The 15,804-nt window shown below is 47.0% G+C and overlaps 1 protein-coding gene across 3 annotated transcripts in view; it reads left to right on the top strand.

Annotated features, from left to right (window-relative positions):
* Positions 1-2,498: 2,498 nt before the first annotated feature.
* The window catches only part of SLC4A11 (solute carrier family 4 member 11), a 95,916-nt gene continuing 82,610 nt past the window's right edge, over positions 2,499-15,804 (top strand). Inside the window, exon 1 of one of the 3 annotated variants that reach the window (XM_085223749.1) lies at positions 2,499-2,781. In XM_085223749.1, the coding sequence (XP_085079875.1) occupies positions 2,721-2,781 (61 nt within the window). In that variant the 5' untranslated portion in view covers positions 2,499-2,720. Of the gene's footprint in view, positions 2,782-6,169; positions 7,106-8,975; positions 9,364-15,804 lie in introns of those variants that run through there. The other 2 variants (XM_085223748.1, XM_085223750.1) reach the window with 2 other exon arrangements.

Here is a 15,804-nt window from a genome sequence, read left to right as displayed (position 1 = left end):
CCTAGAGGGGCTTCCAGCAGGACCCTGTGCTCCCTCTGCTGTGCTGCAGCATTTATTGCATGGTCCTGCAAGCAGAGCTGCTCTCCTGCAGCTGGGGTCAGACCAGGCTGTTCAGTTGGAGCTTGGTGCAAAGCAGCTTGTTTCACTTCAGTTTGCAGGAGTGACTGAAGGGGTTCAGGGCGTGATTAAAACAGGATAAACCAACACGAACTGCAGGTTATGGTTGTACTTAGTTTACTTTGAGCAGTTTTGGTGTTTTTTTTTTTTCTTTTTGACAAGTCTTGGCTGTGTTGCAGGCATGGAAATCCCAGCATCACTTCATGCATGGGTGCTTGGTAGGAGTCACTCTGCAATGCTTGGATCCCACTTGGTCTTTCCTTCTAGGCTCTGAATTCTCGCAGTCTCTTGTGCTTGCCCACCACAAAAGCTGTGGTGTTGGTAGAAGTGTCTCACTAAAAAGCAAAGATGCCCAATGTCTGTCAGGACTGAATGTAGCCCTAAACCAGCCTTGGAACAAAGAGCTCTTCAAAGCCAATTGGATGTTTGAGGAAAAAATAACCTTGCTACGAGGAAAACAAACATTCACTTTGAGGAGAAGTTGTCTTTGCATGAAGTTATTTTCTCATTTAGGCTCAGGGTTGGGTTTAATTTCTGCTCCTTGGATCATGCTCCCTCTGGGTGACTCTGCTTAGCTGGGCTGGTGGAGTCTACTGGCATAGAATAGAGCTGGAGCCATTGGATGGACCAGATAGCGCCAGACAGGAGGTATCTGATATCTTCTCTGGTGCCACACATCAAATCAGATAAGCTGATACCTGTGTTCATTGTCCAGAAAGCTGTGCTGCTGGTGGGGTAATATTTCTAGGAAGGGATATACGCTGTTAGATAATTCTACATCGTGGTGAGGTGTGGTTAGGTCTGAGGTATAAAAGAAAAAGAATATTGGGCTCAGTTGCCCACAGTTGGCTTTGTGTCTGTAGGATATGCGTCTTGAAGGAATTCTCCAAAATTCTGCAGCTTTGGACTTGATCCTTTCCCCTACCAGTCTGGCTGACTCAAGTCTTGATGTCTTCATGGTGGACCCTGCACATAGCAGGGGGTTGAAATTAGGTGATTGTTGTGGTCCTTCTCAACCCAGGCCATTCTATGATTTGCTGCTATGGGGCTGGAGGGAAGAGCTGCAAGCCTATGGGATAGAGTAGAGTTTCATTTCTAGAAAAGCAGCTCACTTAATAGTTTTTCTCAGTTATCTCCAAACTGCGATCAAAAGGTGAGAGCTTTGACTGTCCCAAAGGAAAGAAAGGTGGGGAAACAATAAAACCATCCAGCTTGTGTGATTGCATAGCTGTTTATCCTAACATGACACAGCACAGCTTCTGGAGGCAGTGCACATGTCCTCTATTCGCCACCTTGCTTTTATTCCAGCACAAGTGTTGGGTTTCAATCTCTGCTTTTTCCCTGCAGGTGTCCACACCTCAGGTATGAGTCCCTGTTCTGATTCCTTTCCTTGCTCCTGGTGATGGCACTCAGATGCTGCTGGGAGAGGGATTTGGGGCAAAAGGCATTGAGGTTTGCTCTGGTGGTGGGGAAACAACGTAGCAGCAAATGAGGAGGAAAAAAAAATAATCAAGTAATGCTTGCCTGCTTTTGTTCTTAAAGGTTGTAGACTGGGAGCAGTGCTCTACATCTTGAAGTGTGTGTTTGTGTGGTTTTGTACAGAAGCTTGATGTGCTCCAAGGGTTTGTTTTGAAACCTGTCTGTCTGCTTTGGGCTCAGATGTACCTTTGTTGGGATGTGTCTGGGGCAGTTCTGAAGGGGCAGAGAAGTGGCTTGGTGGAAAGGATGTGAAGTGTTAGGAGGGGATCTGGAGGAGGCCATAAGGATGCACTGAGGGCTGGGGGTGTTCAGCCTGGAGATGACTCTGGGGCGACCTCAGCGTGTCCTTCCAGTACTTAAAGGGAGCTTATAAACAGGAGGGAGAGTGATTTTATATGTGTCTGAGAGTGATAAGAGAAAGGAGGTGGCTTTAAACTAAAAGAAGGAGGATTTGTATTAGGTATCAAGGGAAAATTTTCAAGGAGAGAATGGTGAGACCCCAGCAGAGCTGCCCAGAGCTGTGGGTGCCTAAGGCCATGGATGGGCCCTGGGCAGCCTGAGCTGGTGTCTGGTTTAGCAATTGGTAACCCTGTCTGCAGCAGTGGGTTGAAACTGTATGATCTGAGGTCCTTTCCAACCTGTGCCCTTCTACCATCAGCCCTTGCTGTTAGGGGAGTGGGATTTTTTTTCCCTGCTTGGTGCATCCACCCAGCTGCGAGCTTACAGGCAGCACCTTACCTGCCAACACCTGTAGCATCAAACCTCAGCACACAGAGTTCAGCAGAGATGGGGGGGGAGAGGTAAAAAGAGGAATTAAAGCCTGAAAACTTGCTCGTTTGAATACACATGAAGCTGCCCTGCTGTCGGGCTGGGAGGGCGCTAGGACCCGGCTGTGCCCCCGGCCCTTCCCTTCAGCCGCACTCCCGCTCGGGGGACTTTCAGTTTTGGCTGCGCTGCGTCTTTTTATTTAATATATATATATATCGTGGAGGGGGGTGAAGAGGAAGGGGAAGAGGGGTGAAAAAAGGTGAAAAATAAATAATTTAAAAAAAAAAAAAAAAAACGCCGCCGCCGACCCCGAAACCGCGACAAAAGTCCTAAAGCGTCAAGATGGTGAAGACGGGATGAGAGGAAAAAGAGAGGCAGCCATGGCAGCCAGGCGGGTGTTCCACCTCCAGCCATGCGGTGAGCAGCCACACCAGTGCGATGAGTGTTACGGCAGATGGGGAAGAAGGGGCTGAGGGTGGGGGGGTGTCCCCGGTTTGTCCCCTCTTTTGGGATGGGGAGGTGGAGGGGATGCCGGCAGTGCGATGCGCGGTGATGGGATGCAATGGGATGCGTGCTGCTGCCCTGCTCTTGGAAAGGGTTTTCTGGGGGAGGAAAGTGGGGGAAGCTTGGCTTTGCGTCATTGTTTTGGGGATTTTTTTTATTTTTTTATTTTTTTTTTGGATGGGAGCCGGCTGTTGTTTTGAGGAGGTGATGACACTTTGCATCTGGGCTCGCTGGACAGCACCGAGCTGCTTACACCGAGCGGGCACGGATTTGGGATGGATAAACTCAGAGGGCACAAATACAGTGTGGAAGAGGATGAAGGAGCGATTTAAATTCGGGACCTTTTGTTGTTTAGGTGTTTTTTTTCCCCTCTTTGTGTGCTTTGTTTATACCTCAAGTGGGAGGAGGGCATGGCTTGCTGTTAGCTCCACTCCGGTGCTCTGTTTGCGGATGCGGTCGTTTGGCTTCACTTTGACAATGATGTAATTAATAGTAATAATTAAAAAAAAAAAAAAGAAAAGTTAAGCAGCTTGAGCTGAACGATCAGAGGTACTCGGACAGCGGTGCTTGTTGGCAGGACCCCAGCAATGTGTTTGTGAGCTTCAATTTGCAGTGCTTGCAACCGGGTGGATTTAAATGCGTGCTGAGTTGCGCTCTTTGGCTTTTGCTCAACTTTTAAGTTTCCTTCTGCAGTGTTTTCCTCCCCAAAGGGAGTGCTTCCTTACTCAGAGTGGCTGCATTCGTGCTGGTTTGTCACTAAATTAAATGACGGGGAGTTGAGTTTGCATAGAGAAGTTTGTTCGGGTGGAAAAGCAACTGTAGGTGGCACAACAGCTTTGCCTGCAAAGCTGTGATCAGGGAAAATGGGCTATAGATTTCACTCTGGGATCTCAGCTTGGGGAGGGAGGGCTGTACCTCTGTTTAAGGAAGGAAAGAAAGGTTGCTTCAGTTCTGATGCATTTCCTCAAAACTTCCTGTACTGTTGTTTTTTTGTGTCCAGGGCTGTCATTATAACTTGATGGTGATGGCTGAGCAGCAGCAAGGTGCACACAAGCAGTGCCTATTTGGGAGCATATAAACTCTTTCCAAGCTGCTGTGATGTCTTCCTATGCAAGATTTGTCTATAAACCTTTGGGTTTTCTCGAGTTGTAAGCGTAGCCTTGCCTCTCCTGAGTACAGTTCCCATCCCACGGTGTGGCTGAAAGATGGGATAAACTGGTTGACCCAGGGCTGTGCAAGCATTTCAGCCATCTCACCTGAGATGCTGGAGTTGGTTCTGGGTCTGTTTTGTTCTTGGGTAGGTTTAGGTTAGAAGGAAATGGTGATGCAATGCTTTCAGTCTTGTCAGCCTCAGTCACTGCTGCCATCCCTGCGTGCTGTTGTTCCCCTGCTATAACTGGGATGCATTGGCCAATCCATCGTAGCCACAGCTTCTGGTTCTGAAACATCTGTGGCTTTTGTGTGGTTGCTTCTCCTCAAGAGTTCTGTACCACAGTGGAAGTTCCTCTCTGGCTCTCCTGTTGTTCCTTGGCAGTTGGAGCACTTCAGCTCGTTTAAACGAATAGAGCCTGAAGTATGAGTGGGGCTTTTCACTGTGGTGCTCACTTGACTCCCCAAGTGGTAATGAAGAGCTGTGTGCAAACCCAGAGTGCCTGGACTTACAGTAAAGCTATAATAAAATCACTCGAGGCTATGAATGGTTCTTAAAGCAAGCTTCATCTTTGAGTTGATATCCTTGGGGATCCTTCCAACCCAAGCCATTCAATGATTCAAAGCAAAAATGAGGGTGTCTTGTTTTGGATTCTTTCAAAGCCAGAAGCACTCTGTGCAACCTCCAAAAATAAGTTTTACTGATAAGTTTGGTGTTTCTTGCTGAAGGGAGCTGTGAGGTTTGATTGGTGCCATGTTATTGCCTGTTAGACCCTATGGAATGTGGAAACTTCGAATATTGCCTTTGCTGAGCCATGGTGATGCTCTGCACGTGGGCTCTATGCCTAAAGACAACTCCAAAACCGTATCTAAGGAGAAATCTCATTTATTTCTTTTTCCACACTGAGTTATCCTTGTGCTTCTCTAGGAAGCCCCGGTGGCAGCTGTGCTATCCAAAAGCTTTCAGTGACTTGAGCTTAGGTGTCACTGGAGCTACCGAGCATCGTCCAAGTGCAAAACCACTTCTGGAGAAGTCCCATTTCCTTCTGTGGGATTTCTCTGGGAGTAAGTCTGGGATGCTTTAATGACTTGTCATTGTGAAACTGTCATCCGCCCTGTAAACACGTAGATGGCTGCCAAGTGCAGCACATATCCAGCATGTGTTCCATCCCAGCTACCTTTGTGGTGGCTGAGCACGGCGTGGTGCCGTTGCTGCTTCGGGAGGAGGGGGTCCTCTGCAATGATACACTGCAAAAAGGTTGGGAACAGAGTGCTGAGGCCGTTCCTTTGAGTTCATCTGAGTGTGAGCAGGGTTTTGTGACTTTGCAGAGCAACTCCTTCAGGAATCTGTGCTGGGATTGGGTGAAATGGGAGAACTTTTCTCATTGCAAAGTCACTTCCTAAATATGGTTCTAGCATAAGCTCTCCATGAAGCCCTTGTGCTGAGCATGGTGATGTGCTGGCCCAGGAGCAGAGTCCTGCATCTGTCAGTGCTGGCTTTGATATCAAAGCGTTCAGCTGACATTTTTAACTAGGTTTTTCTATTCCTCCTTTCTGAACTCACCCCAGCTCTAACCTGCAATTAAATAGGACAGAAGTTGGATGTTCCTCCATTATTGAGGAAGGGTCTGTGTTCCTCATGACAGCTGTGGTTTGGGTAGGGTGCAGGGAACAGAGGGCATTTGGGGCATCTGTCATGCAGAGAAACTGCAGGAAGAGGAGGGGAGAAAAGTCACTGGAGTGGGTAACACTGATGTCACACTTGAGCCTATGGGTGCTTTTGAGCTTCCCAACTTTGAAGCTGATGCAAACTGCAGCAAGTCTGGCTTGCAAGGCTGGAACCGTATGCATTCTTATGGCTGTCCTATGGTGGGGTGGATGGGGACAGTTGGTAATGCAAGAAATTCATTGACCTGAATCTCATCTGGGCAGCTTTTTTTGAGACGCTGTGCGTAGGTAGAATAGTAGCATCATTATGGGTGAGATAGACCTCTAAGGTCAGCAGCCCCAACCCTGCTGTGCCCGTTGACTATAACCTTCAGTGCCACATCTCCATGGCTCGTGAACACCTCCAGGGATGGTGATTTTCCCCCCACCTTCCTGGGCAGCCTGTGCCAATGCTTGACCGCTCTTTAAGAAAGTCTTCCTAATATCCAAACTTGACCAGTAAAGGTGATGGAGTGAGTTACCAGTAGGTGCAGATGAATGGGAGAGAGAATTAGGAGGAAGGGCTGAAAATGAGGAGCTCTTCTTCCTTTCTGGTGCCAGTTCAGGTGCTGGCACCCCACAGAAGTGGGGGCTACTGCTCAGGATCACCCCCTTGGGGGGGGGGGAAACCCACCTGATGGGGCACTGCCTCAGGATTAAGCTTTACTCTCCTTTTCCTCCCGCTTGTCTCCGTCTCCTGGAGCTGAATGCCTCTTCCCTTGCTCTGAGCCTAATTGCATCCCCAGGGTTTAGCACGCGTGTGTTTGTTTTATTCAATGCGTTGGCTGTTCCCACCGGAACAGGCTTTTTTTTTTTTTTTAAAGATTGGGCTTTTTTGCTTATTGTGCACAACAAGCTACTGCCCGAGATCCTCGTTGGGGAGGGGTGGAGGGAGGAACTGTAGTAATGCCAATACTTCTTGAATATTATAAACCTGGCTTATCAGCCCGACGCAGGGCTGGAATTTGTCTCTTCCTGTGCTGCATCTCTGCTTTCTGAGAGGCGCGTTTAAATACAGGCTGGGGACGCAGCCTTCCAGTGCGCTCCGTGAGGCCGTGACAGCAGGAACGGGGCTTCTCAAGAAGCTTTTATTATTCCTTTTGCGTTAATTCCTCTTGAGAAAGGAATTTGTTGGGAAGAAGGCTCTGAGACTGCATGTCCCAACAGTATCAGCTGAAGGAGGTGAAGGCAGACGCGGTTTGTTTCGTACCTGGCTCTCCTCTCTTCTCAGTCCTCATGGAGCCGGCTTCTTTTTGCTACCCCCAGCTTACCTTCCTGCGCTCACCCTACGGGCAGTTTGGGGCGAGTGCTGGCTCTTCACAGGACCTGGCCCCGTGGCCTCAACGCTTAGTGCCGCAGAGATGGAGCGGGCCGGTGGATGGTATGTGAGTGGGCTGGGGACTGAGGAGGGTGGGATTGGGAAGCCGAGATGACCTCTGAGATGGTTGAAGTTGGATGGTGGATGGAAGCGGGAGGTGATGCGTGGAGGGTTGGTGGATGTGCTGATGTGGGGTTGTTGGCGTGCTCCCTTCTCTACATCTCTCCTAGTGATGCTTGCTTGGCTGCTGCCACCTCCATCATGGAGCAGCTGGAGTACCTCAACCAGAGGAGCTGATAAACAACCTCAGCATGGAAAAAATAAAAATAGAAACCACTCTTTGGCAGTCCTTTGTCTTATAAGCTTGCTCATTCACTGATATGAATCCGTCAGTGTCTAAAACCTGAAATACCTGCTGGAGGCTCAGCAGGCTTGTTTCACCTTTAGGGCTGCATTGCTTTCAGCTTTATCTTTTAAACTGTTATTAAAGCTATCAAGCGTGGGGATAGGTGATTAAGATCCTTTATTGCAGATTTCAGCACTACAGGGAAGTTCCTTCTATGTGTGTTAGTTTGGTTCAGAGCTGTCAACGCTGTTATTGCAAAGAATCTATATGGGGAAATGGTAAATCCTGTTGTAGGAGTTGAGACTGCTTGGAGTGCCCATCCTGAAGGTTTATATTTTGTAAAAACTTTTTCAGGAGAGATATTGCAGTTGGTGAAATGAGGTCCTGAGCAGCTTTGATATGGCTTTAAGGCTGCATTGCCTGGAGCGCATTGCTGGGCTGGAGACCTCCAAAGATCTCCCACCCTCAAAGCAAACTTGCTTTACATCTTAATAACAAGCCAGCAGCCATGCACCTCACCTGGCAAAGCTGGTCAGGTGGCATGCAAAGAAATGGAGGAGAGCAGCTGAGCAGTCTCAGCAGGGAGAATGCGTGGGAGGTGTTTAAAAACATGAGCTGTGGTTTCATGCAGCGGAAGCAAGCCTGTAGCAGGAGGAGTGAGGATGGGCAATGTGGCTCCGAAATCCCTCTGCTAAAAGCGATGTCTTTCCCCCCACCTCCCTCTGCATGGGAAGTGTTGGCTGCCTCCTGGTAAATAACGATTGCTGGGGGACTGTTACTTACAGCAACTGGGATTGCTGTGATCGACGGGACTCGGAGATGGCAAGGACCTGGTGTTTGGAGAACTTGCTGCTTGTTTCTTCCGTAGGTTTCTGCCTTTTGGGAGGCTGACTTGATGTCGTTTTGGGGAGCTGACTTATTCCCCCTCGTTCTTCTTGGCTGGAATAGATCGCTACTCTGGGCTGTAAGCATCCAGCTGGGGGAGACTTGCCTTGCTGTAATGAGAATCTTGCATTGTAAGGGAAGTAAAGCAGTAGGAATAGAACGGGCTGGAGCGTGGGGGAGAGGATGTGGCATCTTCACCCTTCTTCCTAACCCCTCCCCCCTCCCCCCCCCCCCAGAACTTTGTGGGTGCTGCTTAGCAAAGTGCTGGGCTATCAGACTGGGTGATAAACCTCCTTGGATGAGGTGAGCTCTCTTCAGCTCTGTTTTCTGCAACTTGTTGTAACAGCCCGGACTTAGTGCTCTGTTTCCCATTCCCTTGCAAAGGCTCCTAGTTTGCTGCTGAATGCCTGCGTTAACCCTTGTGTTGCCTGTGCTGGGAAAAAGACATTGGAGGCAGCCGTGCAGTCAGAGTAGAGCAGCGATGTCTTTAAGAGATTCACTATATCCACTTCTCGGCAGCAGCTTTCCTCCCCTCTCTTCCTTTTGCATCTTTGCATCCTCTTGTTTTCCCTGCACTTCTCTCCCAAGGTACAGCATCTCACTTCTGGTCGAGCCTGGCTGCTACGAAGCCTTTTTCTTTAAGGAGGCACATGAGCTTTCTCTGCACAGCATCCAGCAAAAAGCTCCGGCTCCCAAGTGCAGGGTTGCTTTAATCTGTTTTTCTGCTTTGCTCCTGGAGGAGAATAGCTCCGGATCTTGGGTGCGGGCTAGAGGAGAAAACACGAATCCCATCGTGGTGTGAAGTTAGCAGCTTGCTGGCATCCTTTGTCCGGCATTAGGTTTGGGTGCCCAGCTGGGAGCTAATGGGTCACGCTCTCACTCCACCCATCCGCCGCTCGCCAATTGGAAGTGAGAGAGAAAGATGCTCTGGCTGGATTAATATTGGAGGCACTGAAAAAACACAAGCCATTGCTGCCTCGGCCACCTGAGCAAGTGGCATTGGGGATTGGGCGAGCTGACTCAGAGCAGCCAGGAGAGGAGCGGAGGCTGTTTGGATGGGAACAGCATCTCTATTGAAGAAGTAGTGCAGGTAAGTTGTGGTCTGAAGCAATACTGGAACACTGCTGATGCTGGGTGATGCGTTTGAACAGGAAATCCAGAAAGGCAGCTCTGCCAGCTCTTGAATTATTTAATTTGCTAAAGTAAGGCAGTGCTTGATGGATTTTCAGTGGGCTCTGCTGCTCGGTGATGCTGTCTATTGCTGGGCTGGATGTCTGTGCTGTGTTTAAGGATGGAGGGTACCTCTTGAATTCAGTTTACTTTAGCCAGAGTGTTGCCTTTCAGGGGTTGTGTTTAGTTGCAAGATACCTTGTGCTCATCTCCTATGCATGTCTTGCCTGTTCTTTTATGCTTTTCTTCTCAAATTAATGCTGAAATATCCCCCCAGCCTGCAGGAAGAGAGGCTTTACATACTGATGTGTTTCACGTGGGGAAAGTGCAGTGCTGAGTGAAAACAAAATGCATGTGTGTGATGTAAAATGCTAGCAAGCATCGTTCCTGATGCTGTAGCCATGGAAGCCATGCAGACGAACCATAAACAGTGTCCTACTGATAAACACTCTGACATGTGTTGTCAGTTGGCAATTATTTCATCACTGGACCAAAGCGTTTTTATTTTGGGTTGATGATAGATAGCAAGAACTGATGTGGAGCTGCTGGCTCTCCCCTTGCCCACGTTGTTGTTCTTGTCACTGTTGTTTGCTGTTTAGTGGCTCCTGGATATAGAAATGCTACGGTGCTGCCCGTGCCATCCTGTTGAGCCTGTTGGGGTATGAAATCACCACTTCTGTGAGGAGGGCTGAGGCTGAAGGAGTCAGCTGCTTGCCTTTGCTTTTTCTTTTAGGCTGTTTTTAATACTGGGGGATGCTTTCCTTTTGGTATCTTTCCTGACTGAAAATATTTCCTGGTATCTTTCCACAGCTGAAAATCTGATGTTCTTGGTGATCGGTTGGCTGCCAACTGCTCTACTTTCATCCCTTCTTGCTTTCAGTATAGATCTTGGTTTCAGTCTTGTGGCTTTGTGTGAATGAGAGTGGGTCTTCTGATCCATTCAGATGGCTTTTTTGGGCAATGGAGGTAGGAAGAGGTGCAGGATAAACTTTGACACAAAGCTTAGTCATCCACAACTGTCTCTCTAACAACATTTTTCCTGCTTAGTGGCAATAAAAACTTTGTAGTAATGTACTTTACGTTCCCAAACATGGTCCTGGTGTCCTGGGGAATGGTGGAGTGTGTACTGTTGCTCTTGGAGCACCTCTTCCACCAGAATCCCAAACCTCAGGTTGTGTAGTTCCTTGTTTCCATTTTGCAGCTTAATTTTTACAGCATTTAATCCATCTGAACCATTGTAGGGAGCAGCTCTATTCCTTTAAGCCCCAAGCAGGTGGAATTTCTACTGACTTTAAACAATGTTGGCATGTTTTACACAGCAGCACTGATGGCCTCTGAAAGACCCTCCTGCGTGGGGAAGAATTTTAACCAAGAACACAACATTTACCTTTTAAAACCACCCTTTTTCAACCCATATCCAGTCCTGACCAAGATTTGGGGCTGTAGCTGTATCTCTTTCAATGGGAGCTATGAGATTTTTTTGGTAGGGCCTTGCAAATGAAAAGAGCCATCTGAAAAGCTGTCCGTAAGAGTTAAAGCTTTCTAAATTATTTAAGTGTTCAGGAAAGGTCTACTGGAAAGCCTCTGCTGGTTGGTCCTTGGGTCTTTGCCAGCTTGTGGGATCTCTGGAGGTATTTGCTTTCACTCCTCTCCAGGTAACACTCATGCAAGAAATCCTTACAAGTCCTAAATCACATTTTTAGAGGGCCCAGCAAAACCTGGGAGTTAAAAATAAATAAAGCTAATGGCCCAAATTGTTCATTTGTCAGCCAAATCCCAAAGTGGTGTTGTTCCCCAGCTCCGTGGCTTGCTTTGGTCACCTAAGAGATGATGGCCAAGAAACCTGTCCAAGGAGGAAGAGCAAAGCAGCTGCACTGCTCTTAATTCCCAGTGTTGCCTCCTCACCTCTGGGAGGCACCCTCGGATGTTAATTGCTTGGGGTGAGCTCAATTGTGATGAGTCAACCTGGGCAGCCTGGTGCCAGCTTTCTGCCTGTGTTTTTTTGGGGAGAGGAGGTCTTGCCAGCTGTGACAGTGACAACTATTATTTTTCATTAGGTAGTTTTATTGCAATGGGTGTTCTGGAGGAAGCTGGGGAAAGGGATGAAGGGGAGGGGGAATTACTCAATGCAGTAAGGAAAATGCTTTGAAAGCAGGCTTGTCTGATCTCTGAGCCTGTGTGTGGGTGGGAGTTTGCCTGGGAGTGATGAGCAGGCAGGAGGATGCTTCCTGCTCTATTCTTTCAATGTGATGTTCTCTATTTTTACAGCCGGCAACTGTGAAAATGAGTTCTAGGGTTTTGTTTGTTGGAATGACCACGGCACGATTTAAGATCTCCTCTCACTGCTTCCCTGCATCAGAAGAATATCCAGCTCCTCGTGTATGGGCCCAGATTAAATGCTTTAATGCTCCCTGAACTGTGGAGCCATAAAGTTGCTGGACTGGCATCCTAGAGTGGTCATACTGTGGTGGATGCTTTAGCTGGACCCAAGTGATTCCAGCACACCATGTGTTACCTTAGGAGATGTCAGACTGTTGATGTTGTGTCTTCCAAAACCCAACAAAATTGAGCTTTCTCAAGGAGTTTTAGAGTTTAGGTTGAGGTAATCCAGACCTTGGCATAAAATAAATAAATAATAAGTAGGAGTATGGGGCTTTATAAACTATCTGGGGAAGCAGAGAAGCAGGGAAAATCCTTTGGAGATGCTTCTTTTAGAGATAAGAGTTGGAAGAGGATGTGACATAGACACAGATTTGTTGCAAGAGGAGTATTTTATATATATATATATGTGTGTGTGTGTGTGTGTGTGTCTGTGTGTGTGTATATATATATATATACACACACACACGTACACACACATATATACACATACATACATATATATAACATTTAATAGAGTGCTGTTGGGTGGCTGTGCCTACATGTAAGGAGAGCAAAGATGATGTCTCAGTGGATTTGAGTCTCTTAACTGGAGCAACAATTGGCCATAAGGTTGGGTTACTTCCTGCCTGCCTGCTCTGGACAACACTTATCTAAAAGCTTACTAAGGTAAAGGGGGTTGGAGTAGATGAAAATCTCCTTGGGTTATGACTGCCTTCTAGATTATCCTCAGGAGTTCCCACATTGATTTGGTGTAGGTGTTTGCACACAAATGTTGTACTAAACCCATTTGGTTAAGGTCTTGAAAGAAGATAGCATCTCTTCAAACAGTGCTGTGGAAAGCAGTGTTAGGAAGACTTTTAGGCACAAGTGGCTGTAGCACTCAGATGAGTAGGGGGCAAGCAGAAGCCCTTTGCCTCCTCTGCTTGTCTTGTAAAGGATCTTTACGATGAGAGTGGTGAGGTGCTGGAACAGGCTGCCCAGAGGGGATGTGGATGGACCTTGGAGATGTTCAAGGCCAGGTTGGATAGGCAGCCTGGTCTAATATTAGATGTGGGGGTTGGTGGCCTTGCCTGCAGTGTGCGGGTTGGAGCTTGATGATCCTTGAGGTCCCTTCCAATCCAAACCATTCTATGATTGTGAAAAGATTTATGCCTCTCATCTTTCCCTTGGGATGAGATGCTGATAGGCTTCTGCCCTATGTGGTGCTTGCACAGGGAGCAAAGCTGTAAAGCCACAGTTTAAAAAAAGAAGTCTTCATTTGATCTTGACTTTTATCCCTTCAAGGTAGAAACTACTTAGGAGGTAAATGAGTGCTCATACTGCCCATTTAATGAATTGCAAAAGGTCTTTTTGCTGATATTTACTGATACTGACTTTTCTATCATGTTTTCCTCTACCTTTATTAATGCAAAGGAGTGCTTTCAGGAGGAGAAACCTAGGTTTGGAATTGCCACAGGCAATAGTACCTGTATGCTGTGCTTACCAGCTGTGTTCTTGGCCAAGTATTAACAAGTGTTATTTTTCTTACATTACCCTCCCTTAATCAGGGCGATCAGTTCTTATGTGTTTTTCTGGTTTTTTTGGTCACGCTTCTTAGGCGTTGAGAAAATGGCTAAAATCTTTAAGCTTTTGTCCTGTATGTTGATCATTATTGCCCAGAACAGCAGCATATGGGCACACCTCATCTCTGACTGCCAATAAGAGATGGGTTCCCACCAGCATTCTGCAGTTTAAGTGGGAATAGATCATCTCCTTAATTGTGTAGATGGCAATGAGAAGTGGTGACTTGAGGCAAAACGGCTTCTCACATGCTGCTGTCCATTCATTCTTGCTGACTTGAATGGTTTTAAATAACTTGCAGCAGATGTTTACACCAGGAGACCTTACTGCTCGGTTTTTCCATGAAAATTACCGAATCTTATTTTGTAAGCATGAGCAATGCTATGCAGGAAGATCCTGCAATATTGATACCCTTTGAACTTGATCAGTGTGTCGGTGTGATCAGACTTGCAGCCTGTTGAGCTTGTTTTCTACTCCTCTGTGGTGATGCTGTTGTTATGAAAGAGGTTTGAAGCTTCCTTCCTCTGGCTGCTGTTGAGCTCTTGCTGCATACAGAGATTTTTCAGACTTCCAACTGCAGTCTCCTTTCACTCAATGCTCCAAATAATCCTTTTTTAAAAACCTGTAGGTTTCTCTTGGGATTTTTTCTTTTTTTTCTTTTTTCTTATACCTCTCTCTGATTTTTCTGCAGACTTCAGGTGGAGGAGGGAAGTAATATAATTTAGTGGGCATGTGAAACAAATTGTTTCTCTCCTTCCCAAATCACATTGATGATGGTGCAGCTCTCTGTTCACCTGTGCAGCTGCAGTCCCTTGCTCTGTCATTTTTAGTATATGGATGGGTGGAGAGAATCAAAGAATGATGATTGAGCTTGCAATTAATATTAAATTACGTGGTTTAGTGGAACCCTGGGTAGGGAAATATTTTTCTTGTCAGGTCTAAGCTTTGAATGACACCGTGGTCCTGACTAAAGCAGGCCTTGTTCCAGGTGTCAGCATGAGGTAGGGCAACCAACTGCAAGTTACCTCACTGCATAGGAAAGACGTGTCTCATGGTGAAGTTGGGAGAGGGGATTCAGATTGGGTACTGGGAAACATTTCTTCTCAGAGTAGTCAGGTATTGGGACAGGCTGCCCAGGAGCGGTGGAATTGCTGTCCCTGGAGGAAATGGGGGAGATCCATGTCCCAAGAGGAAATGGTTTTAAGTTGAGGGAGGGAAGATTGAGGTTGGATATCAGGGGAAGTTCTTCACTATGAGACTGGTAAGGTGCTGGAGCAGCTGCCCAGAGAGGTTGTGGATGCCCCATCCCTGGAGATGTTCAAGGCCAGGTTAGATGGGGCCCTGGGCAGCCTGGTATGAAATGGGGAGGTTGGAGGCCTTGCCTGTGGCAGGGGGGTTGAGATTCATGATCCTTCAGGTCCTTTCCAACCCTGGCTATTCTGTGAGTTCAAGAACTGTGGAGATGTGGCACTGAGGGACATGGTCAGTGGAGATGTGTTGGGGTTAGGCTTGATGAGCTTAGAGGTCTTTTCCAACCTTAATGATTCTATGGTGGTAGCGATGGATGCTTTTAGCATTGACAAACATGTTCATGGAGCTCAAATTGAAGTGGTCTAAAACCTTGCTTCAAAGCTGAAACACTGCGTGTCTTACGGACAGAGCACTTGTTTCCAGATAACCAAGCTATTCAGTGTTGTTTAATATGAGAGCTGGGAATTTCTCCAGAGAGAAAGTTGGGAAAATCTAAAGGCTTTTCAGCTGAGCGCTTCAGCAAGCAGTTACAAGTCTGTTCAAATGATTTGCTTTTCTTTAATTCTCTGTAGGACAGAGTGGATGTTTTGTTCAGTTGCAAGAGGTAAGAAGTGGGATATAGGGGGTCACAAAGGCTGTAGTACCACTTGTAGAAATACCCATGCTATAAACTTGTTAGAGCTGCCTTTTGCTTCAATACAAGGCTTGAGCTGCAGAGAGCTGTTTACTTGGAAGATGCCAGCAGCGGAACATTTTAATTGAGTTATCAAAGTATCCAGAGAATGTGTTTTTATTTGTAATCCACTAATATTGCAAGGCTTAAGAGAGCTTATTACTAACCTTAAAACAGGAGACTTAAAATGGGTTATTAAGAGATCTGAGAAGTATCTCACGCAGGAATTTAATAATGGCAGATGGCACGGTAGGGTTTTGTCTGTTTTTGTTGTTAAATGCAAATGTAAAAATGGTAAGAATGCAGGAAGTCAGGAAGGATGCCCACTTTTTGCCCGATGCTTCCCACTATGGATCGTCTTAATCTGAAGATCAAGCACCTCATGCTACATCAAACTCAATGTCCTACCTGTTAGAAGTGCTGTGAACTTCATCTCCCCCTCGGTGCCTCTGAGTCACTGCAATGGCTTCAAGTCAAAGGGCAGTGGCTTGCTTT

Source organism: Meleagris gallopavo, chromosome 4 (assembly GCF_905368555.1).
Source record: "Meleagris gallopavo chromosome 4, MGAL_WU_HG_1.1, whole genome shotgun sequence".
In the NCBI taxonomy this organism is placed as follows: Eukaryota; Metazoa; Chordata; class Aves; order Galliformes; family Phasianidae; genus Meleagris; species Meleagris gallopavo.
This window is presented reverse-complemented; position numbering and strand designations above follow the sequence as displayed.